The sequence below is a fragment of the Nannospalax galili genome, unplaced genomic scaffold (assembly GCF_000622305.1).
Source record: "Nannospalax galili isolate Female #2095 unplaced genomic scaffold, S.galili_v1.0 scaffold485, whole genome shotgun sequence".
Taxonomy (NCBI): domain Eukaryota; kingdom Metazoa; phylum Chordata; class Mammalia; order Rodentia; family Spalacidae; genus Nannospalax; species Nannospalax galili.
In genome coordinates this window covers 2,245,636-2,270,736 of record NW_008354534.1, presented here as the reverse complement: position 1 = coordinate 2,270,736, position 25,101 = coordinate 2,245,636, and the positions used below count along the sequence as shown (strand labels likewise).

Sequence of the window (25,101 nt, the reverse complement as noted above, 5' to 3'; positions counted from 1 at the left end):
TTTGATTTCAGAGCCCATCTTGCTGCAAGGTTTAGTCAGTGACCCATGTGAGCAATGGGATATAAGGGGAAGTTTCTTGGGTAGCTTCAATCAAACTTTTCCCTGCCATTGAACAAAAACACATCTGTGTATTACTTAGTCCCTCCTTCATCCTTGGGGTGCATTGTGCAGCTGCAGTGGCTACTGGAGTCACAACCATGAAGTGATAAAAGCCCAAGGACAAGAGAACAAGATGAGTCTGTTACTGATGCCACCTGTGAACCACAGGGCCAAGATATAGCTGCTCTCCTGGTTGCTTCCATCAGACCATGAGCTGCCTAGCTGCTGAGGTCATCATTACTAAGCTATCTTGCAACCTGACTCCAAACATTCTTAAAGTTCCCACCTTGGTTCTTGCTTTTTAGAAATAATGTGTATATGTGTGGGCACACATTTGTGTATTCATGTGTATGAATGTGGGTATACATGATGTCACAGCCTGCATGTAGAGGTCAGACAACCATGGGTTTTGGTCCTTGCCTTCTACCTAGTGTGAGAGCCTTTTTGTCATTCACTGCTGCATACGACAGGCCAGCTGACCCAAGAAATTGTGGCATTTCTCCTGTCTCAACCTCACATCTTGCCATAGGAGCACTCAGATTACAGATGTGTGCCACCATGCACAGCTTTCCAGATTCCAGAGAATTGAACTCAGGATTCCAGAGCAAGTGCTTTACCCAATGAGCAATCTCCCCAACCTGGGTCTTGCTCTTATCCCACCATTTTCCATGTGAATTTTAAGTGTCATCAACAACATGTTTCCTAATACCTACTCTCAAAGTGGTTGAAGAGTCTAAGATGGGTACTAGAATACCTGCACCTAAGTCCTCCACCACGCACTGTGGGGCTCCAGGGAAGTCACTAGACCTCTTCATGCCTAGTCTCTATGTCTCCCCATCTTCTGTTTGCCCTCCAGGGGCCCAGTAGTGATACAGTGAGCTAACAGATCTAAAAGTATTAGCTTTGCTAACACAGAGGTCTACAGAGATTGGGGGACGGGTGCTCTAGAAGGAGCTTAAAAGTGAGGACCAGAAAGTTTTATCCTCATCAGAGAGGTACAAGCCCAGTAATCAGAAGCAGGCTCACTGTCTCTGGGTGCACCACACCCACAGTAGAGGAATCTGCTCCTCTGAACACCAGCCAGCTTGTTAGTGGCATCATCTGAGCTTTCCGTTCCCTAATTTCCCTTGACTGTGTCAGGACTGAGCCATGCCCTGCAATCTGGTCTGTATCACCATGTGGAGTGGACCTGTCAATGTGTGCACCAAGAAGGCCCACCAGCTGCACATGCGCATCACTCTTCCAGGAGATCACCAAGGATGCCCTGCACAGCGACCTGTTTCTCAAGGCCCAGGGTCTCCATCTGAATGCCTCTTGGTAGGTACATTTTTACGGACATTCCCTGGATGTCATTGTTTCTTTCACTGTGTGTGGGAGGCAGATATATGTTCCTATGGATGTGTGCATGCATGTGCATGCATATGCATATGTATGTATGTACATGTGTGCATACATAGGTAGGCCAGAGGTCAACATCAGATGACTTGTTCTATCATTCTCAACCTATTTTTTTGAGAGAGTTGCTCGCTGAACCTGGAGCTCACTGATTGGCTAGACTGGCTGACCAATGCGCTCAAGTGATCTGCCCGTCTCTCCCACCCTCTGCCAACACTGCAGTAGAGTGTTATACATGTACATGTACAGCTGTGTGCCTGACTTTCACACGCTCGAGGTTTGAGTACAGGTCTTTGTGCTTGGTCGGCAGGCTCTTTACTGCCTGGGCCATGTCCCCAGCCCCAGTATTCTCTGGATTTCTGTTTTGAGAATTAATGATGTCAGAGGACCATTATCAGGTTACAATTAGAGATGGTAGACACTGCTAACTCTAGAACACATGGCCATATAAGTAGACCTCCTCCATCCCTGCTTAGCCAAGCTGACACCAGCAGCCTAAAGGGAAAGGAGAGGTCCTGCATTCCCATTGCTAGATATATTTCTCTCAGTCCTCTGCTTTTACCTCCTCCTGCCAGGACTTCACCCCAGAGGTCCTCAACCCTCCCACCTCCCGCCAAAGTGGTGAGTCCTTCCTGCAAATGCTGGGGCAGTTCTCTTGATAGGACAGGAGAGGCCAGGGAGCCTTACAAATGTCCAGCCCAGCCAGCCAGCCACATGCTGAGGAGATGGGCAGGAGGTGCCACCACCTCACAAGTCAAGAACCTGCCACCACGTCAAGAGCTTAGAACCCACAAGGTGACCCACCAGGTTTCGGTGGCCTGTTAGCTTTCTTGCCCTCCTTCTTCTTGATGGCTTTCTTCTTTAAGTTCATACAAACAGCCCCATAAAGCTGGATTACACTATGCTGAAGGCCTGGGTCACAGCCCTGACTCTGCCAGACACAAGCTGGATCACTCGGCCAAGACATCTCAGCTTCGCTAGCCACAGAGCTTGTGTTAGCTAAACCTGGGCTCCCCACACCTGTCAGAAGCTCACCATGAGGATCCTGGCATGCAAAAATGAGGAGGCAGGAGCATATGCTCAGATCACAGAAGAGGGTGGAGGGGGGCATGGGAGTACAAGGCGTAGAGACAGGAAGACTGACTAATGAGCCGAGGAGAAAAGGAGAAGCATTAGTAATGGCAATGTGACTGCTCTTGGGAATGAGGCCATGAGCTTCTGGCCTCCTCCAGAGAACAATGATGGTACATTTGTGGGAGATAAGATGCTGCTACACTGGGCACAAGTAACCTAAATGTCCAAAACAGGAACTCATGGTAACACTGTAGGCCTCTTGCAGTATGAGAGAGAAGATTTTAAAAAATATTTTATTTATTACTAAATTTATGTGTATGAGTGTACTGCCTGCAATAAGTGTATCCGAGTTGTACAATGTCCATGGAGGTCAGAAGAGGGTGCCAGATCCTCTAGAACTAGAGTTATGGATAGTTGTTAGCTGCCACGTGGGTGCTAGGAATCAAACCCAGGTCCTCTGCAAGAGTGCTCTTAATGCCTAAGCCATCTCTCCAGTCGCAAGAGATAAGATTTTTATTGTCAAAAGGAAAGACAGATGGATAATAAGCATGTTTATTTAAGACCAAAAGGCAGAAAAAATGGCCATGCAATATTGATGGTTATGAGGAAACTGTGCCAGTATTGATGTCCCTGGAACATAGTAGACTAGTAATTAATATTCAGTGAACAAATGGAAGAATGAAGGGTTCCATGGCAGATACCATCCTGGCCAGAGATCTGGCAACATCTTTGCTTTGGGCCTTCTAAAGACCTGGATTCCTGGGAGGGCTCAAAGTGTGGCCTACAGATAGACACTATCTGAACTGAAATCAGGCTGGAGACAAGCCCATCATCTCCCTCTGCTGTTAGACAATATCCCACTACTGTCTCCTTGAGAGACAGTGCCCCTCACTTGATCAACCATCAGACACCTTCTCATTCCTTCTGCCCAGTCTCTGAAGGCTATTCCTGTCTCTCATCCATAGACACAGTGCAATTCTCAGGAAGAAGGTTAATGATCTGCATTAGTAAAGACAAGCTTTAACTTCATTCTATGGATGGCCAGAACATTCTGAACGAGGGTGTGAGAACAGAGGACATGGCCAGGTCCTCCCACCCACAGTAGTGAGGAATCTCATCCTCTGCTGGCTTGTGCAAGCTACAGTGTGAAGGCCAGACAGTGGCTAGCTGCCTCTGGTTGGGTTCTAGATGGTGCTAAGAAATCTGAGCTCAATGCCAGAAGCCCAACTTGGTGAAAGAAGGCAATACAGACCTAATGGGACAGACCATTAGCTGCCTAGATGATGTGATAAGGGAAGATCTAGCTAAGAGGGGAAGGCTGCCAGAAAATTCTTCCTATATCACTCTAAAGCTGAGATCCTTCTATGTGATAACAAGGCCTCCGTGTGATGACCCCATTCTTCCACATGGCTGACCGGACTTGTATGATCTAGCTTGACTCTCAACCCTGTCTCATTATTTCTGACAGCACCTATCTGGGCCACTTCCCCTCCATGACCATTCCCACTGCAGTGGACTCCAGACACGGTGAACGCCTTCCTGGGGGCTGAAAGTGAGGCTCCCGCAACCTGAAATGGCACTTGCCTCCTCAGTGAAGTCCCTCCTCCTCTTCTCGCTGATGTAGCCAGTGGCATACACCTAATACCTATGCCACTTCAAGTAGCCACTCGGGCATCAGCGTCTCCATCCCTCCCATGGTCCCTCCCAGACAGCACTGGCCTTGCTGCACCTTGAGCACCTGCTCCTGTTTCCTGGGTCCCCCTCCCAACACTATAAGGCAGATGTCCTCTCTTAGACAGTATCCCAGCTCTTAGCAATGAGCACAAAATATAAGAATCTCTACTTTAAAAAAAAAAGGTTAAATAAGTAAATGGGTATGTTCTAGAGAATTCAAAGCTCATCACAGTAAAATGATGGTATGCTCATGTAAAAAACTGACACAAAGTTGCAGGAACTGTATGAAATATTTTTATGGTCTTATTGTTGCATTTTGATTAAATGACCTTTAGAATGAAAATGTGTAGGGATTATATAATGAAGAAGAGAACCCACAGGATTTTCACCAATGCACGGCATCCCAGGATCTTCTGCCTTTCAAAAGTTTCTTCTGTAATTTGAAACATGCCTGGACATAATTAGCAGTATAGCACAAACGAACACAGAAAGAAAACACCAACCCTGGACTTCTAATACGGAATTGATTACTTTACAAACCAAACCCACAGCAGGCAGAGTACTGGAGAAACAATTCTAAAAAAAACCCCAACAAATTAAAACCAGGGTACCAGGAAGTTCTGGGATGAACTAGCAAATGATGATCTGCTCTCTTCTATTCTGCACAAACCTGGCCATCAGGAGGCCTTTAAAATGATTTTACAAAATCGACCTAGTTAATATGATATTTGTTTAATGCTGGCTTAGGGTTCTAAAAGATCATTTTTCAACTTCCAGCATCAGAGAGAATTAGCACATTTTTATGATAATGGTCTTCATTGAATGGATGGCTTGGAAGAAGGCTGCAAAGTGAAAGAGAAAAATGTGTCCTTTCTTGTCATAATTTACCTCGCATTTTAACTTGGACTGGATAAAATCCCTGTCCTATTTCACCTGTCCTATAATTCAGTTTGCTTATCTGGTTTAGATAGATTTCACAATACCTTATTCTTCAAAAGTGAAACAATGTTTAATATTATCCTTTCACGTTTATTCTCTGGAAAGATCCAGATCAAGAGATTTTCAGGACGATACCTCAGACACACTTTATGAATGACCTTAATAAAATATAAACTGACTCAAATGGCTAGGGAAGGATTTTTCCTACTACTTAAATCTTGCCCTGCCTTCTATCACAATGACACTGAAAATCAAATGCAAGGGTAAATTTGGCTTGCCCAAACAAAACTCTACAAGGTATGAAGGCCTGCAGCTCTAGAATAAGGGCTGTATTCTTTACTTCTCTCTGAGATGCCTCCTCCAACATCCAGCCAGAAAACAAAGGCAGGTTACAGTATGATGAAGGGTGTCTTGGGAATGTCCTCTCCTGTAAAGAGAATTCTGTAACAAGAACACACTCACACGTGCAGGGCATTCTGAGTGGAGATACAAACATCCCACCCCATGCAAGTCCAGCAACCAGCTCCTGGACAGAAAGCAAGTGACCATTATAAATCAACTGAGGGAGACCCTCAACCATAGTATGAGAGCACTCCTTGGAGGTGGAAGCAGGAGGAGGTTAGAGGAAAAAAAGAGTTCAATAAAGTAAAATTAGTGAGACACACAGAATGCCAGGAGACATCATTCAAGGGAATGTGAATGGAAACTAGCCAGCTCTGAACCTCCAACTAACTAGGCCATCCACCAACTGTCAGCAAATGTCAGCTGAAACCCTGATCGGTAGACGCTCTCCTGGGACTTACAGACATACCCTTTGGTGCAGCAATTTCATTTGTAGATTCTATTCAACAAAACATACCCTCAACCCCACAAACACACATCATGTTCCAGGCAGTGACAGGCTGAGTTTCTGGAGCACTCTCAAGTAAAGGCAATGTCCCTACAGCATAATACTAATACCACTCTATAGCCAGCAAAGGGGGCTGACTACATAGCTAATGTCAACTATATGACGAGTGCCCTGGTACTCAAACACATTTAATTACAACAAGAGAACACAGGCGAGTTTCTGGGAACTCTATAAAATATGATCCTATTTTGTGGAGAATTGATGTGGGCTCAGGATAGCAGGATGGCTCAGTGGGTAAAGACACTTGCCAGACCTAAGGACCCAAGTTCAACCCCCAGGAAGCACATGGTAGAAATGGTAGGAGAGAAGAGATTCCCAAAAGTTGTCCTCTGACAGCCACCAAAGGTACCCTGTGGCATGCACACGCATGCGCGCGTGCGCACACACACACACACAACACAGCACACAGCACACATAATAATATAGAGAGAAATAATTGTGTCAAATAGAAGGAGAGTAAAAATATTTCCGACCTATTTAAAACTTTTATACATTAAGGGGCTAGAGAGATGGTTCAGCAGTTAAGAGGACCACTGACTGTTCTTGCAGACAGTCAGGGTTCAGTTCCCAGCACCCACATGGCAGTCAACACCCATCTGTAACTAGAGTTCCAGGGGATCCAATACCCTTTTCTGGTCTCCGAGGGCATTACAAACAGATAAAACACTCATATACATAAAATGGAAATAAATTTTTTTAAAAAAACCTTTTATACTTTAAAAAGCAATCAGCATCGGGCGTGGTAGCGCACATCTTTAATCCCAGCACTTGGGAGGCAGAGGCAGGCAGATCTTTGTTTCGAACACTGCACTCACAGTCAAGGGAAAATGACTGCTCCATGCCTGGGTTCAAGCCAGCAGAGGGCTAGAGAGATGGCTCAGCAGTTAAGACCACTGGCTACTCTTGCAGAGGAGCTGGGTCCTGTTCCTAGCACCCACATGGCAGCTAACAACCACCTGGAACTCCAGTTCCAAGGGATCCATATATGCAGGTAAAATACTCATATCCATAAAATAAAAACTGAATTTTCTTTTTTGTTTTTTCTGAGACAAGGTCTCCCTGTAGCCACAGCTGTCCTGGAACTCATTATGTAGACCAGGCTGACCTCAAACTCACAGAGATCTACCAGCCTCTTCCTCCCAAGTGCTGGGATTAACGGTTGTGCACCACCACGCCCAGCCATATAAAGGCCTGGCCATAAAAACTAAATTTTAAAAAATGGTTAAGGAAGCCAGCAGAGGTATGGCTATTTCCTGAGAACAAGGACATACGTATTTCACTGGTATTCTATTGCCAAATTAAAGCCACCCAAGTTAAGACCAAGGCTTGAAGTCACTTACCTTCCCATCACACAAGATCAAGGGGTTGAAGTAGACTCCAGCACCATAGTTATTCTGGATAGATGTGATCATCTTGGGCCCCAACAGTTTCAGAAAAGAGTAGTGGCCCCAATTCTTCTTTAGATTCTCTGTGTGCCATGCAACCGGGTCATCTACTGCAAACACAAGGTCTAGCATGGGATTCTGGAAAGAGATAAGTGTGAGTTCAATACAAATTCCTTAAAAAAAACAGCTAGATATGTAATGGAAAGCTCTAAAGTGCCATAATACCATGTTTAATGGCCATAAGACTGAGGGTTATCATCAGGAACTTAAGCAGGCCTCAGGAAACAATGTGAGCTTTGTTTTGTCAATATAAATAGTGATACCAAACACTTATTTACTGTGTATTACTGTGCCAGCTAAACACTTTACATACAATATAAACAGCAGGTCATTTTATCTTCAAAATAGTCTTACAAGGCAAATGTGTTATTATTCAATTTATAAGAAAGGAAATGAAGGACCAGTAAGTGCTTTGCCCGAGGCAGAAGTTAGAGTGGCAGACCTAAGCAGCATGGCAACAGATTCTGTGGGCTGAACCACACTACGCATCACTGTCTTTTGGGTAACTCTTCTCCAATTTTCTTCAGATTAAATTAACATTGTGTGGATAAATTCTATATAGTCTGTAAAGGGAAATAAATTGTTCCAACTCTCACTGATTTATGACCACTTAATGTGTGCCTATAATCAGTTGTGATAAGTCCCAGGGTAGAGGTCAAGAGCCTACCAGGGAGAAGGACCTGAGAGATCCTCCCTAAATTGACTCCACAGAGGAATGGGCAATATACCAACTTCACTCAGAACAGGGGTAAGATCAAAAGGACAGGAAAGAGAAATTTTCTTAAACATGACAAGTGTGAGTTTTGAAGACTGTATGAAAAAACAGTGTGGCAGAAGTAACTGGGGAAGTATGGGCATGGTGGAGTCACCCTAGAGGATGCTGCTCCCACTGGCAGGACAACCAGGCATGGTCTGGGACCTACAGTTTGATATTGGTGTAACAGGACATATTTCCATGGAACTGAATGAGATCAGAGAGAGAGATTTCCCATGCTACAGAAGAGATTAAGGCTGAGGAAAATCTGATAGGGAGACACTGAGACGCCATGTAAGTAGTGAAAAGACAGGACTGGCTAAGGCACTGCCCTGAGTGTGATTTAAGTGTAAGAATACACAAGACTTGTTAACTTGAATGTAGAGAAGAATCTTTTCTTACAGAGAATTCCAGGTTAGCTCAAAGGAAAAAAATTCACTGAATAATCACAGGGTGGGCCAGGCATGGTGGCAAAGTAAAATGTACACCTTAAAATAGATAATCCTTTGAGTTTGTCTCATTAAAAAAGATTACACATAGCTGGGTGTGACAGCACACACCTTTGATCCCAGCATTCAGGAGGTAGAGGTAGGCAGATCTTTGTGAGTTTGAAGCCAGCCTGGTCTACATAGTGAGTTCCAAGACAACAGCTGGGGCTACAGGGAGGCCCTGTCTCAAAAAGACAAAAAAAAAAAAAAAGAAAAAAAAAAAAAGGCAATCAGCATGGTGAGTGTTACTTTATTACCCCCAAATATAAATTCACTAATATGTCTAGTCAATGTGCTTACTCACTAGGGGAATGGAATTCATGATTCCTCTATAAAGGTTTCAAGTAAACACGTTGAGAGTGTCTAATTATCACGTGACTATGCAGATAGACTTAAAGCTCATTACTTATGCTGAAAAGTAACAAGCAGATGCAGGGTGAGGGTTAATGTAATCTCCAATGAGCTTCTTTCTATGAGAGAATGATTTAGGGTAAAGAAAAATATTTTTTCTAACTATTCCATAATAGCTGGCTGTCTACTTTTAATTATCTTAATTACCCACTCTCCATTACTGCTTTGACACCATATATCTTAATGAACTTACATGGATTATTTCAATTGATTGGTCTTGTTATGAACAATAAACCCTGACAAAGGATGCAGGATGTAATTAGTTAGCTCTGCTGCTTACGTGAATTTCTGATACTTCTGTGATGAGTAATTAAAGATTAATAAGAAAGATAGTCTCGAATTTGTTGCTTCTTATCTGAAATGCTTCAGGATGTGTGGGGATCAGACCACATTTGCATAGTCAGATGGAAGGTCAGCGGCAACTGGGGAAACTCCTGATTAGGAAGTCAAGATCCTCACTATCTCAAAGGCTCCTTGTGAAGGGCCGGGCCCTGGGCCGATGTCTTCCCCATAGGTTGGCTATCAGGACCAGCTGCTTCTCTCCACTTCCCTAGGCAACATACAGCAGAGCAAGACCTGGCTGAGGCGTTCCTGCATGCCTTCTCAGGGTGCCAGTGATAGAGTCACTTGTGCTGCTCCATCCTGTCTCCACACCATGAACACAGGGCTGGGCTACAGAGCCAATGCAGTAAGCTCCAGAAGGCCTTCACACAGAGAGTGCTCTACACAAGACAGCTGCTGCTGTTCAGTCCATAGATATTTAAGCTCCCTACAGGCAGGTTTCCAGGGGCGGGGCCTACATCCAGACCAATCTCCACACCCCAGGAAGATAACGTTCTCTTTCTTTTCCTTCCTCTCTTTAATACTTTAAATGTTTTTATTATAGTTATTTATTTCTTTACTTATTGTATATGTGTGAGCATGCATGCATGTGTGTGTACCATGTCATACATGTGGAAGTTAGAGAACCGCCTGTGGAGTGGTGTTAATTTATGGGTCCTGGAAACGGCAGTCAGGGCTTCAGGCTTGGTAGCAAGTGCCTTCACACAACACAGTGACCCATCTCACTGGCTTTTTAAAATCTAAAGCTGTCAGCTCTGTTGCCCTGGGTTTGTTTCTCTTCTAAAAATCTCATTAGGAGTATGTGGTAAGTGTACCCAAGCATCTCTCTTGACAGTAATGCCACTTAAATACCTGTACCTTGACCTAGCGCACACAAGGGGTTGTCCTGCCTATGCAAAAGACTGGGACTCAGTGACGACACACACCGCTCAAGGGTCTGAGAAGCAACACACAGCAGGTCAGCGACACCACCCAGCCATCATTCCAACTCCAGTGCCCATGCTCGGAGCCCCTTGCCACATGGCTTCAATGGCCAAACCCACCACTACACATCCCTAGCAAACCACTATGGCAAAGCACATATGGGCACCATACCCAAATGCTCCTTGTGACTACACTCTTTGGAAAAAGAACAGAAGGGACATAAGGGACCTGATGACAGCCATCCCAAAGAAATGAGAAGAAAAAGAATCACAAACAGGAAACTGAATATGTGTCCCCTGCCAGACTGCGTGTCACTACCCAGCCTTGGCGCATACCCGGGTCTCCACCTTCCAGTTGGGAGCCTGGACATGCTTCTGACACTTTATCTCAGTGCTTCCATTGGAGACTATGCTTAAACCAGCCCCTGCCTCCTGGATTGCTGTGAGGACCAAGGATGATGGAAAGACATAGGAAGAGATAGACTACTTTGTGCATTTCATCTACCGCGTCTTCTTATTACTAACATGGACATCATTATCACATGAGAAATTCTAGCAGCTCGAGGACTACCTTGCTAGGTCTATTCCCCAAGATCTTGAAAAGCCTGGAAGGGCTGTGTGCTAGCATCAAGGAGGGAGGGGATTCTACTGTATTCTTGGTCCCAAAAAAAAGCCTATACTGTCCTTGACTCAGTGAGTGGCACATAGGCCTATCCAGCCCTTGTCCCCGGTCCCCAGACGCTGAGTATCTAAGCAACCCAATGCAAATGACCCAAAATTCAAAATAACAGATCAGGCCCACTCACCGCAATGATGTTGAAGAAGTCATCATCACCCAGTGTGTCCAGAATCGAGGAGACTGTTTGCTTCGCGATGGTCAGACGGAGTCCCTTCATGCTGCCACTGACATCAACTAAAATGACCACATCTTTCGGAGAAGTGGCTGCCTGGATGTACCTAGATCAAGAAGGGAAAAACGAAATGAACGTGAATCATATCATAGCCTCTCTTCAAACTTTCTCTTCCAAAATTAACTCAGAGCTGCGACCACTGCCTACCATTTTCTGTTCCTGCAGTCAAAGGCAATGACTCCGTTCTCATCCGGTTCCCATTTAATGCCTAGAAGAAAAAGGGGGTGATGAGAAACCCCGAAACTTCAAATATTTATTTGTAGCACTTCAAGGCTGCTCTTCTTTGCTGACTGAATGGACAGGCTGAAAAGTCGCATGCGAAGACCAAGCCCAGAGCACCTCACATGCTGGGCATCCAGCTCTGGGAAGGCACCCTCAAGCAAGAGCCCTGCAGCACACACAGCCTTATCCCAGTTGCTCCAAAGAGCCTTAGCTCTGCGCTATCCACAGAGTCAGAACATGACCCCAGACCCTGCCATGGCTACAGAGAGGGACAGCCGAAGCCATTTCTCATGTCCTAGCAAGTTACTGAAGCTGCTGGCATCATTCAAAGGTCTCTAGGCAGAGACTGGACCCTGGTGAGGTCACGTATATAGCATGGGCCCAGGGGAGGTTGGGGGGACAAACAAGGTGATCTGATGTCCCCAACTCAGAGTTGTTTCCTCCTTGCTCAAGTTTTAAAAATCAGAAATTAGACCTACCTTCCCATACTGAAATGAATGGAAATAACCCTAATTATACTTCAAAATGAAGTTTGAAATCCCGGGCTGATGCCAGTGTAGTTCTTTTTCGGTGGTGTTTTCATCTATAAATTTGATTTACTATCCTTAGTATCATGGTTTGCAAACTAGTCAACATAACAACCATGTAAATTTTGTTTTAACAATAAAATTTCATTTAAGGGTCAGTGAGATGACTCAGTAGGCAAACGTGCTTGTTGTAAAGCCTGACAACCTGAGTGCTACTTTGAGCTCCACAGGGTGGAAAGGAGAGAACCAGCTTCTCCATTGTCCTCCGACTTCTACAATTGTGCCGTGACATGCACACACATACACGGGAAATAAATAAATAGAAATGTAATTTTTTATTTTAAAAGAAGGCAGTCACTGCTTAAAAGCAGATAGTGCAACATTGTTTCTGGCTAGCTGTGTTGCTCTGGGATAGAAGTCTTGAAACAGATTTGGAAATACGAAAATGAAAACAGAAAAGTTATTTTCACAGGTGAAACTCCTGATTCAGTGTGCAGTGCTGGATGTATTTATTCTAAGTCCCCTCTGGACCATACTCGGGTAGGAACAGGCATGATCTCAAGAGAATCTCCCCAAACTACTACAGAGATTCTTGAGATGGTACTGTGTATCCCAAGGCAATACGGCATTCTGCCCTCTTGGGCCCATACTTCCCACCTGCATGGCACCTACTTTAAATAGCTCCCCTTAAGAAATTAGGAAGCAGAAGAGTAAAAAGGGGCCAAACGAAAGTCATTAAGTATGAAAAAAATTAACTGACAAGATATTGCACAGTAAGCGGCAAGAATGTGGTTTATTTTGAACATGTCTGACATACTGTTTTGTAAAAAGCCAAGCACAGTCAGGATAGCACTGTCCTGACACAAGTGGTACCATCTTCCTCATGAGGTCAGGTGATGTGCCAATTCATAATTTCATGAAGAGGGGCTTTGAGTGCAATGACAAAAAGAGATGTATTTATTGACTCATTTATTTATTGTTTTTTTATTTTATTTATTATTTTTATTTTATGTGTATGAGTGCATTGCCTGCATGTATGTGAGTGCACCCGTGTCATGCAATGCCGCGGAGGTGAGAATAGGGCTTCGGATTCCCCTGGAACTGGAGTTAAAGACAGTTCGTAGCTGCCACGTGGGTGCTGGGAATAGAACCCGGATCCTCTGTAAGAGCAATCAGTGCTTTTGACCACTGAGCCATCTCTCCAGCCCCTTATTTATTGGTTTTTATGGAAGGGGCTCTGGACGCTTCTCGCATCGATCGTGTGTGTGTGTGTGTGTGTGTGTGTGTGTGTGTGTGTGTGTGCGTGTGTTCGTAGTGCTTGTTCGTAGTGCTTGTCCATATCTATATACACTATCGGTCATTTACTATCACTTTCTGGCTCTATCTCCCTTCCTCCTAGGACAGACTTGTCACTATGTGCTCCTTGACCCAGAACTCACACCAAGGGTCCATAGGTGGGGTTAAAATGACACCACTGCATTGCATACAGGCTTGTAGCCCCACCCCTTACCTCCTCAGACACAGTTGAAATTGGTGCTTTTCTGGAAATCCATATGAAACTAGTTTTCTGGGAAAATTAGCAAGGAACACAATTTCAGTACAAAAGTACATAAAATGGGATGCCCCTGTGCTGGGCAGTTTTAACTATCAACTTTGCATAACCTAGATTCACCTGAGAAAGGAGTCTCAATTGAGGGATTTCCTGGATCAGATTGGTCTGTGGGTACGTCTGGGGGCGTGCCTTGATTGTTATTGGCCCAGCCCACTGTGAGTGGCATCATTCCCTAGGCAGGGTATCCTGGGCTATATAGGAACAGAGGGAGTTGGCTGACGGGGAGCAAGCAAGCAGGCAGCATGGGTGTGTTCGTTTTTCTCTGCTCTTGGCTGTGGATATGACATGACTGGTCTCAAGTGTCTGCCTCTGTGACTTCCCTATAATGCTGGATGGTAACCTAGAATTTTAAGCCAAATCCTCTCTTCTCTAAGTTGCTGGGTTTTGTTTTTTTTTTTTTTTTTTTTTTTTTTTGAGTATTTGTTACAGCAAAAGAAATTAAACTAGGACCACTCCAGAGCCTTCTGTCTATGCATCATAATTTCCATCAAACTGGCAAGTGCTCTTTGCCAGCCAGTAGGCACACAGCGCTGACAGAGAAAGATGGACCAGGTCTTACCTGCCCTTAGGGGGCTGTACATCTAGCAGAAAATAGACATTAGAAAAGAAATCACAAGAACCCCAGATGCCAAGGAAGGCAGCTGTCTAGTGGTACATCGTTGAGTAAATCCGAAGTGTAGAATGATGATACATTACTTTGTCAGGGATGAGTCAACAAAACACTATCAGTGAGGTGGCTTAACAGACACTCAACAGTTCTGAAAGCTCAAAGTCAAAATCAGGATATCCACAATGCTATGCTCCCTCTGCCAGGAAAAGCCTCTAGAGGAGACTCCTTCCTTGCCTCCTCTCAGCAACCCTGGGTGGTCCTCAACCTATAGATGCATCACTCTGAATTCTGCCTCTTCACATGCTGCCTCCCTCTGGGTCTGTGTCTACTAGCCCCTTCTTACAAGCACTCCATTCACAGCACATTTAGGGTTAACCCAATCTAATATCATCTCAATTCAAATGCAAAGATCACACTGAGGCTTCAAGCAGACTTGAATTTTTAGCACTAGTCATTCCACTACATATGGGCATTAAACAAAAGTGGAGCTACAGCCAGGGCACAGAAGAACACCCTAGAGAGAAACAACATTTACAAGGCTCAGAGGAGCATATTATATTCAATACTGGAAGGCTGGTGTGCCTGTGCAAAGAGAAGGCCCACACTAGAGGACAGGAGCTAGGGCAACAGCAGAAACCACTAGGCCCAGGCTCCCTGAGATCAGAACATGGAGTACATGTTAAGTGGGGATGAAGACAGGACATGGAGCCATTTCCCAGCAGTTTCCCTGAATGCAATAATAAACACAAATCTTTGGGTTAAAATCAGGGCTGGATGAGCCCTTTGGAGTCATCATACCCAAACCTGACATTTGGGCAACGACGTTTGATTTTCTTGATGTTTCCGTTATGACTAAAACCCATTCTTCTAACTCTCATGCCATTCTTCACTTCCTCCTCACCTAGACATTTCCCTGAGTGTGCTTCATGAGAGACTTTACAGAATGTTAACAAGAGTTAAGTCTACACAAGCAAAGCTGGTTTCTGCAGCGTGGGAATAACGCCCGAGGGCTTTTCTTTAATCTGCTCAAGTTCATGTTGACGCTGTGTGACAGGGACATCAGAGGCAACACAGACACGGAACATTTCTACCACCACATAAATTTTTAGACAGCATGAGAGTCATTACATGCCCGCATAAGATGTACTTGGGGCAGGGAGGGGGGCGCTTGTGTGGGAATCCATACAATATTGTCACAAATACGATTCTAAATTGAGGCTTACTAAAATTCTGCTTCTAGGAATTCTTTTGTTCCAAACTCAGCTAAGACCAATGCTCCATCTTAGTAATCCCCAGGCACTTCTTCTTTTCCTTACTGTAGCAGGTGACACACTGTGCCATACTGACCTAGCCATCTGTCTACATACTTGTTATGGCTATTGGTGGCTCTGTCTCTGGGGATCCACTCCAGGCAAGGGCAAAGTAATCCTGACTGGTCTCCATTGGATTCTGATGGCCAATTCTATCTACCATCTGGTTCCTCTGATTTCATGAGTGAACACTAACTTAGACCAGGTTACTCCTTGGAGCACATGCTCTGCCCTTCTCCCTGGGTTCCTCATTGAAAAATCCTGCAGGCTGGAAGCCAGTGTTCCCTGCTGTAAGGCAGTCACCAGTGAAACAAAGACACAGCCAAGAACTAAAGCCCACCAGTTCTCCAGAACAGCAAGTGAGACTTCAAGTTGCATGAGCCCATGTAGGAGTTTCTTGCTGGAGCTAGGTGGCACTGGGTCTCTATTGCTTGCAAGCTGAATTCCTGATAAATGTGTTTTCCACAAGAGGGAGCTTCCAAAGGGCAGACTTAGACACTTGACCTCTAATCTCTAGTTCACCCTTTCATCCACAGTCCCTCACACAGTCCATGGGATAAAGCCAGAACTCGGGACACACTCACATGAGAATGAAGGAAAATTCATTCCACTTTAGGCTCAGCACACTTGCACTAAGTTTTTATTACACTACTCTAAAAGTGAAAAGGAGCATCCTTACAGGAAATGTATCACAGCAAGTATACTGTGTATGGCCAGTAGGCAAGAGGCGTATTCTGCGTCAGAACCACACCCAGGGTCCAGTGGTCTCCTGGTGTTATTCAGGGTAGCTAAATACCTTTGGAAACTATAATCTTGGTTTATGTTGCTGCTGCTCTTTGGTTTGCTTTGGTTTAATTTTTTGATTCTTTGAGACAGGGTCTCACTATATTCCTGGCCAGCCTAGAACTTGGTATATAGACCAAGCTACCTCAAACTCACCAAGATCTGCCTATCTTTGCCTCCTGAGTACTGAGATTAAAGGTATACACCAGCACGCCTGGCCCACCCATGAATTTATTAATATAGAAGAAGATATAGACATTTTATGGAGTCAAAAACTATCATAAAAGAACTATAAGCATTTTGATCCAACTGATATAACTAGTAATAAAAGATTCATCTCATAAATAAATTTCCTAATTACACAAGCCCTTTATGGGTACCCCCTTTGTTTGCCAACGTCCTTACAACCGTACTTTAAGCACTTCTTGTTGGCTCTGCCCTCATCCAAATGCCCCATGGTCAGATGGCCAGCTATCCAGGGGCTGCTAGCAGGCTCGCCCACTCCAGAGACTCCAGTCTCAGCAATGCACATCAAAGCTGCCCTCTGTTGAGTGTATTCAAGGCAGATTGCAATTTGGTGACACTGGAACTTTAATAGTACACTGCTTATTATAACACTATCTGTAATGGGATGCTTATTGCTTAAATGTTTGTGAGCTCCACAAGGAAACATGTGTGCCCTGATGAACAGGGCCCTTGGGAACCATTGAATAATCTGGAGAAGCAGGCATGCTGGCAGGCAAGTCTCAGGCCACAGATGCTGTGCACAGGGCAAACAGCTCCTTGAGGCGAGGCTGATAGAGTCTGTGCGTCAAAGTAGGAAGACATCAGGTGCCTAGAGTTACTTAATGAAAACATAAAAGCCTCCACTTAATTGCTCCGAGATTGTTCAGGGTGTTTTTTTCTTCCTTCCCCTCTTTTAGGTTGAGCTTGTTCATTTCTACAGCTGTGACGCTGGTGCAATTGCAGCCCGGAGTCCTGCTTTCACAACTTGTAAGCAAAATTAAAACTTCCCTTTTTAATTAAAATTCAAACCAAGCTAGAATTAAACTCCTGCTGCAAAGCAGAGGCCTGGGAGGCCCCAGAAGGAACACCTGTTCCATGGGCATGAGGGACAAATGCTGGGAACACAGTGACCTAGCACACTGTTGGGGACCTCTCTGGAGGGGTGCCCGCCATCTGCCATTCCTTGAGTATTTCAACCTCTGCCTCCAACATGAGCCAGCTCTGGGGGAAATTAAGTCCCTCTTTTTTTTTTTTTTTTTTTTCTTGATTTTTTAACAAGTTTTTTTATTTGTTTTTTTAAACTTTTTTATGTGTATAAGTGTATTGTTTGCATGTAGGTAGGTGCGGTCATGTCGTGCAATGCCTGTGGAGATCAGAAGTGGGGGGTGACTCCCCTGAAACTGGAGTATGGTTGGTTGTTAGCTGCCATGTGGCTGCTAGGAATCGAACCCATGTCCTCTGCTAAAGCAGTTAGTACTCTTAACCACTGAGCCATCTCTACAGGCCTCATACCCTCTACTTCTTACAGTTTGTAGTTGGAACTTAATTTTGCCCCAATGTGACTTGATCTAACAACCCCAACAATAATGAGCATAACAGCAACAGCAGCAGACGTAATAGTAAGAAAACAAAACTCTTGTCTGGGAGGATTACATGTGGGATACCTCACAGCACACTCCTTGACTTGGGTGGAAGCAACATAAATTACACTGCTGAACAAAATGATGACATCATGCACTGTTATCAATGCAATGAGTACCTGTGCCTGCATGCACATGTGAATTTGCATATGGGCAGCCCCCTTTTTGTTCCTCTGCTTCACCCTGAAAATAGAAGCCAATCTTTCATTTCCTTCTATAGGAAGGGAGAATAATCTTTAGTCTGATTTTTTTTTTTTTTAAGACAGGGTTACAGGGCGCTTGGCCAGCAAGCCTGACTCTTACAGGAAACACTGAAGGATTATTAATCAGGTCCAGAATCAACTAAGGAATACTCACCTGGATACTGCCTGAAAAAGCCCTTTGCACTTCCAAAGTACTGCCATATGAGAGATGGGTCCCGATCAAAGTTATCTACAAAAACTTTGTTTAGGGATTCAGACCAGTAAACTCCATTGACAATTGCAGGATCTGAAAATAAAAGAGAAGAACAGAGCAAAGTTAGGAAGCAGAGTATAGGAGACCTCAAGGGGTCTCACGGCAGGGCACACCTGCATGCAGGTCAGCAAGCAGGTAGCTGTGCCACTCCTGGAATGCTGAGGACCTAGGGGTACCAAGCACTTGGGCTGCCTCTCCTGTCCAGCTCTCTAAACCACTCAGGATGTCTACTATGGTTCCTTACTTAAGTTGCATATCTGTGTAATATATTAGTAACTTTTAATCTCACAGAGACCACAGCCCTTAAAAGAGCAAAGACAGGCATTATTAGCATCCATTCCCTGCTTTCCTCCCTACTGAGTTAGAACTCAGCATTCAAAAAGGAAGAACATGTTTTCTCTTACTGTGATTACCTCAGCCAACAGAGCTCTGTTCCAGTTCCCTCAACTCCTGACTTAGAAGTTTGCTTTAAATAACTACATATGTAAATTGGGATTACATCGCAAATCTCTCCACTTCTTTTTAGAAGTGTGTGAGCTCTGTAAGGAAGAGATCACTTCTTGCCATTCATCTTTTGATCAATGGTTGCTCACATGGCTGGATACAGAGACGGATGGATGGATGGATGGATGGATGGATGGATGGATAGATGGATGGATGGATGGATAAGTGGATGGATGGATGGATAAGTGGATGGATGGATGGATGGATGGATGGACAAATGATGGATAAAACAATGGCTATTCTTCAAACCATGCAAGCTGGGTACTGTGGTGCTCACATAACTTATGTGGAAGAAGAGTCAGAGGTTCAAGGCTAGCCTGGGTCATCTACCAAGTTTGAGCCTGAGCTCCAGCTTTCTCAAACAAAAAAATTGCTCTTCTGCTCTATAATTCCATTATCAAATCTCTTCTCATCCTAGATAGTCCAAAGATAATTCCTTGTCTCTTATTCACATATATAAAAGGTAGAGGCAAAGAAAAAGGAAGGAGAAGTAAATACTTTTCAGCTACAGAAGGCTCTGAGGCCATCTACCTTTTGCTTATTCTTCTTTGCTTCAAAAGCCAATGCTTCCCACTGAGACAACATTCAGCCAAATTCTGTTCTAAGAGGAGATAACTGTTAAGCCCTGGCTTGAGGAGGAAAGAGTAGCCACAGGATAAGCATACGGAGCAGGAAGAGAGATGGGTTACCATTCCCTATGTTCTTCCTACAGGAAGGCATGGGCTTGCTTTCTCCCGTTCCTCACAATGCCGCCCCCCTTAGACAGGGCCCCTATGACCCTGAACTGCAGAGATGGGAGCTATGGCAAGAAGTGAGGCTATTCCTGAGGCAGCAGCAACAAGGAGACAAACATTGGGCTGTGCTTTCCTTATTTCTAAAATCGAGATAATAAAGCCCACTCTAGAGGCCCACTTTGAAAGTTCAAAGCATCCACTAGAAACAGCTAACAGCAGAAGGCACCCACAGAGCCACACAGGGTGCTGCTCCTGTGGCGCAGCATCCAGGCCCCTCACCAGTGTTCCCTGTGGAATTCTGTGTCATTGCAACCCCATAGTGGCATGCTTATTCCCTGGTGCTCCACAAACAGGAGGGATGAGGACAGATTCAGTCACCCTGGACTCAAGTTGCTGAGTAAGCCAATGGGAAAAACCATTGTAGAAATACTTATAACAACAAGCTAGACTGACAAGGAAAGTCACTATTGGCCCAAATGTGCCTGTGATGGTTACCTTTCATTGACAATGTCACATAATCTAGAATCACCTGGGAACTGAGTCCCAATGAGAGGCTGTCTAGATCAGTCGGCCTATGGATATGTCTGTGGAGAACTGTTTTAATAACATTGTCAATTGATGTAGGAAGACCCGGCCCCTTCAGGCAGCACCGTTCCACTGTGTCCTACTCTACATAAGAGTGGGAGAAAGTGGGCTGAGTAGCAGGCATGCATTCTCTCTCTGCTCTTGACTGTGAAGTGGCTGGATGCTTCCAGTTCCTATCCCCTTGATTTCTCTACTACAATGGACCAGAACCTGGAATTGTGAGCTAGAACAGACTGTTTCTCTCCTACGTTGCTTTTATCAGGGTGTGTGGTGGTTTGAATGAGAATGTCCTCCATAGGCTCCAAGTATTTGGACATTTTTATCCCCAGCTGGTGGTGCTGTTTTGGGAGGTCTTTGAAGGTGCGGCCATGCTGGAGGAAGCACATCACTGGGGTCGGGCTTAGAGAATTCTTAAGCCTTGCCAGATCTCCAGTCCTGCTTTGCTTCCTGTGCCTGCTTGAAGAGGCGTGTTTAGCTTTCTGCTCCTCCTCCAGTCACCTCTGCCACCATGACTCCCTGCCATCATGAACTGACTCTTGCCCCACGGAACCATAAGCTCAAACAAATTCTTACTTTTATAAGTTCCCTTGGTCACAGCAACAGAAAAGTAACTAAGACAGGGTATTTTATCATAGCAACAAGAAATGAAACTGAGATAGCACCTTACCCTCCTCTAGGACTGTCTGCCCTTTGCTAGTGGTCTGTCCTTCCATAGCTGACTGTCCAGGTAATGCTCCCTGGACTGAGCCCACAGTGGCACGTAGCCCACCTGTGTTGTCTGACTGTCTTGCCTCCATCTTGCCTCACTCTTTCGGATCCCTTAGGCTCGTGGGACTCTGACTTCTATCTCCACGGCCCATGCTCTAACACCTGTTAACTGTACCTAACCACATCATAGCCTGAGAATGTTAAAAATGACTGATTCAACTTTAGACCACAGGACAATTTTGAGAAAGACTTTATCCTCACAATCCTGGAGAAGAGAGCCCTTTAATACTCCTGCCCAAGCTTGATAGCAGTTATTGTGACTCATTCCTGGCTACAAAAGCCACTTACATTAGCAACAAAGATGCAAATACAATAATGACTCTGAGAAACTCATGGCTTTGGCCTCCAAGGAGGCCTTAATTATGCCAGCATATATAAAACTTTGCCACTGTTAGAAGCAAACGTTCTATTTACCAATCCATGTCTCAACATGTTGCAGGGCCCAGTGCTTTTTCAGATGGACCATTTCCCATTGAGGGTGGTGATTAAGATTGGTCAGGTTGTACAATTCTGATTCCTTTGAGGATAGCAAAAGTCTTCCCATCCCTCCAGGTGATCCTAGAATCCCAAAATTGCTACCTGTGGAACTGTGAGCATCTTCAGAGACATAAAGGGAACCACTGGTCTGAGGACTCCCTCATCTACTTTTTTAGACACTAATCTTGTTCTGAACTTGTAGTTCTTCAATAAGAGGAGGATTCAGTATTCCAAGGGTACAGTAAACAAGGGGAACTAGAAAATATGATCTGTTTGAAATAGAGGCAGGATTACACACACCTATGTGATCAACTACTTGAGACAACACTTCCCCTGGCACATAGAATCATCACAGCATATTGATTTCATTATCATCGCAGTCAGCTAAGAGACAGAAATGAATACAGAACTTGTATGAGGTCTTCGTCTAATTATTCACATAAGGAAACAAAAAGGCTTGAATGCAGATGATTTCCCCAACATCACTAACCAACAGCAGAAGTCCAGAAGTCAACAGTAAGTGAAGGCTGCCCATATCTCCTTCCCCAAGTCCCCAGTCCCTTCTACCACCCAGTGAAGAGGAGGTTAATGTTACTCTAGTTTAACCAGAGCTCCAGCCTGATGGTCCTTCTATGGAAGCTGAGGAGATTTGTCGGGAGCCATGCTTGACATAAGCATTGGAAAAAGGTAGAGTGCCACTTTAAGAGCTTCTGAGCTCTCTGCTTCAGTGGTCTGAGCCGACAGGCTGTGCCTCCATGATTAATCAGGTCTTCTAGAAACTTAGTTTCAGTTCTGTCTTCGGGCACCGGAGTTGGTGATGTAATGCAGCAATGTGCTGCGTCCTTAGCTACTTTATGTTAGTAAAATATCCTTGGTGATTCCTTGGTGATTCCTTGGTTAACCCTGATCTGATTCCTATATAAGATCTGTGTTCCTCACAACGAAAGGCTTTTCCTTGATTGCTCACCTAATTGTATAATCTATCTTCGAATAAATTCATCGCATAACTTCAAGACTTTGTCTTGGTTTCCTTCTTGTTGAAGACCCAAGCCTGGTGGCCTTGGGGGGCGTTCGACAGAGAATGCCTTACAGTCCCTTGTGAAAAATCTCAACATCCTCCCATGTCATCGGCTAAGCCTTTTTTTGTTTATGTTCTGCTTCAAAAATTGTCTGAACATGTATGCATGCAGTGTACATGTATGCCACACTCAGAGGGGCAAGAAGTTGATGTTGGTGTCCTCCTTGATTGTTTCCCACCCTATTCATTGAGGCAGCATCTTTGAATGAACCCAGAGCTCACCAATTGGGCTAGCCTAGCTGGTCAGCTTGTTCTGGGAATACCATCTCTCCCTTCCAGAGTGCTGGAATTATAGGTGGGCTACCATGTCCCTCTGAGATTTGCCTAGATGCTGGGGACCAGGACTCCTGTTTCCACAGCAAGTGCGGTACCAGCTGAGCTATCTCCCCATACCAAAAGCCATCTTCCTCAATGTCAAGTGAATATACCAAGATCAACATATTCCAGGCATGATTCCAGGTAACATGGTCATTGTCCTCTCTCTTCTTGTCCACCTTACATGACCTTATTGTGCATGTGCATCGATACAAAGTCCAGGAATAGCCTTGCTTCCTCCCCTGCTGAGATTCTCAGTCACCACCAAAGCCAGTAAAGAATGCATCAGATGTTCAGCTTTTAACAAAACAGACAGTAGCAGATGCCTGGAGAGTGTGCTGTGCCACCTTTGAGATGCAGTTACAGTTTGCATCTAAAGAGAATCTTATACATCCTGATCTGCCTTTGTAATGTATCAGACATCCCAACAACAAACAGCTTTTAGAGTTCCGAGTCCAAGCAAATTATAGACATCAAGTGCTTAGCACAGCAACTGGACCATACAAAATGCTTCATAAAGAGGTGCTGTTTCTTACTGTCTTCACTAGAAACTACATGAATGTGGTCCCAGGAAGAGCGCCTAGCTTTCATCCCTTTCTCTGTGTTGCTCGGCAACACCATCACAGAGTAGTGCCTGGAGCTCAGGCTTTGGAGTCCCAGAATTGAGCTCTCACTTGACACTTCTTAGCTACTGGCCTTAGCCTTGTGCCTTAACTTCCCTAAGTGATAGCAATCTTCATCTACAGAAGAGAGGTATGAGCAGCCCTTTCTCAAAAGCTGCTGGGACAGGGCATATAACAAGCTTAGTAGGGGAAACACAACATGCATCACTCAGGTGTGTTACTCCCCAACTGTTGTGGTAAATCCTCAGTGCAACACACAGTGGTTCAGCTGTCCATAGAATATGTGGATAACACTCAGTCTCTTCCTCCCTTCCTTAAATCATCAGGGCAAGGGACTCTGATGACTTTCATTTATTTATTCATCTCAACAAACATTTCTTGACCACCAACTATATGAGGCATTATTATGGTGTGCTGGATAGCTTTAGTGTCAATTTGACACACCTGGGTTGAGGGAGCCTCAATCGGGAAATTGTCTCTATTGGACTGGCCTGTGGCCATGTCTGAAGGGCATCTTCTTGATGGGTGATGTGGGAGGGCCCAGCCCACTGTGGGTGGTGCCACCCCTGGGCAGGTGGGCCTGTGTTGCATAAGAAAGCAGGCTGAGCAGGGGCCAAGGGAGCAAGCCAGTAAGCAGCATTCCTCCATGGCCTATGCTCCAGCTCCTGCCTCCAGGTTCCTGCCCTGAGTTCCTACCTTGGGCTCCCTGATGAACTGCAACCTGGGAGATGTAAGACAATAAACCCTTTCCTCCCCAAGTTGGTATTGGTCAGAGTATTTTGTCACAGCAATGAAGAAACAAACTAGGACAGAGATTGGTACCAGGAGTGGGGTACTGCTGTGACAGACCTGTCCTTGGTGTTTTGGGAGGACTGTGGAAGTGTTTGGAACTTTGGGCTGGAAAAGCTGCATGCTCAGAGTTTGTTGCAGTGGAGCTTGGAACAGTTATGCTGAAAGAGTTGTAGGTGATGGAGGGCTGGTGTGTGAAGCTTCAAAGGGAAGCAGAGGCCATCAGGGTTGTTCACATGAGATCTTAGATTGAGAATCTATGGGTTCTGGTCGACCTGAAGAATCAGCTGTGATTAAGAAGAGACCAGAACCTGAAGTAAAACCTTTGCTTTACTGGGACAATTGATGCTGGTTAGCTGGGGCTGAAAAATCAGCTGTAAGTAACAAGAGAGCAGCATCACTGTGGTGGAGTCTTCTGGGAGGTATTTGCTCAGGGTCAGCACACAGAGAGGACCTGAGCCTCTATCTCAAGCTGGAAGCAGGACTTGGTAATGTGTAAGAGTCTCCTACATGGTTCTGGTGTTGAAAGCATGAAGGGGTCACAGAAAGCAGCTGAGGCTTGGCACTCTGAGAGGCCAGGAAAGGCCATAGGTGAAAGTGCAGCTTCAGTTGCAGTGAAGACCCCAGGATTGAAGGGGTCATGGTGAGAATCTGAGGCTTTGTACCCCAAGAGGCAAGAAGAGGCCATTGGTGAAGG

General features: G+C 44.9%; 1 protein-coding gene across 4 annotated transcripts in view; it reads right to left on the bottom strand.

The window, feature by feature from the left end:
- Cacna2d3 (calcium voltage-gated channel auxiliary subunit alpha2delta 3) overlaps nt 1–25,101 on the bottom strand; it is a 918,594-nt gene that overhangs the window by 473,113 nt on the left and 420,380 nt on the right. For all 4 annotated transcript variants that reach the window (XR_003846886.1, XM_008851835.2, XM_008851836.2 and 1 more), the window contains exons 6-8: nt 18,433–18,564; nt 11,513–11,573; nt 11,261–11,411 (exon numbers count right to left, since the gene is read on the bottom strand). Coding sequence is in view for 3 of the 4 variants with exons in the window: in XM_008851835.2 (XP_008850057.1) it covers nt 11,261–11,411; nt 11,513–11,573; nt 18,433–18,564 (344 nt within the window). In the remaining variant the exon portion in view is untranslated. The remainder of the gene's footprint in view (nt 1–11,260; nt 11,412–11,512; nt 11,574–18,432; nt 18,565–25,101) is intronic.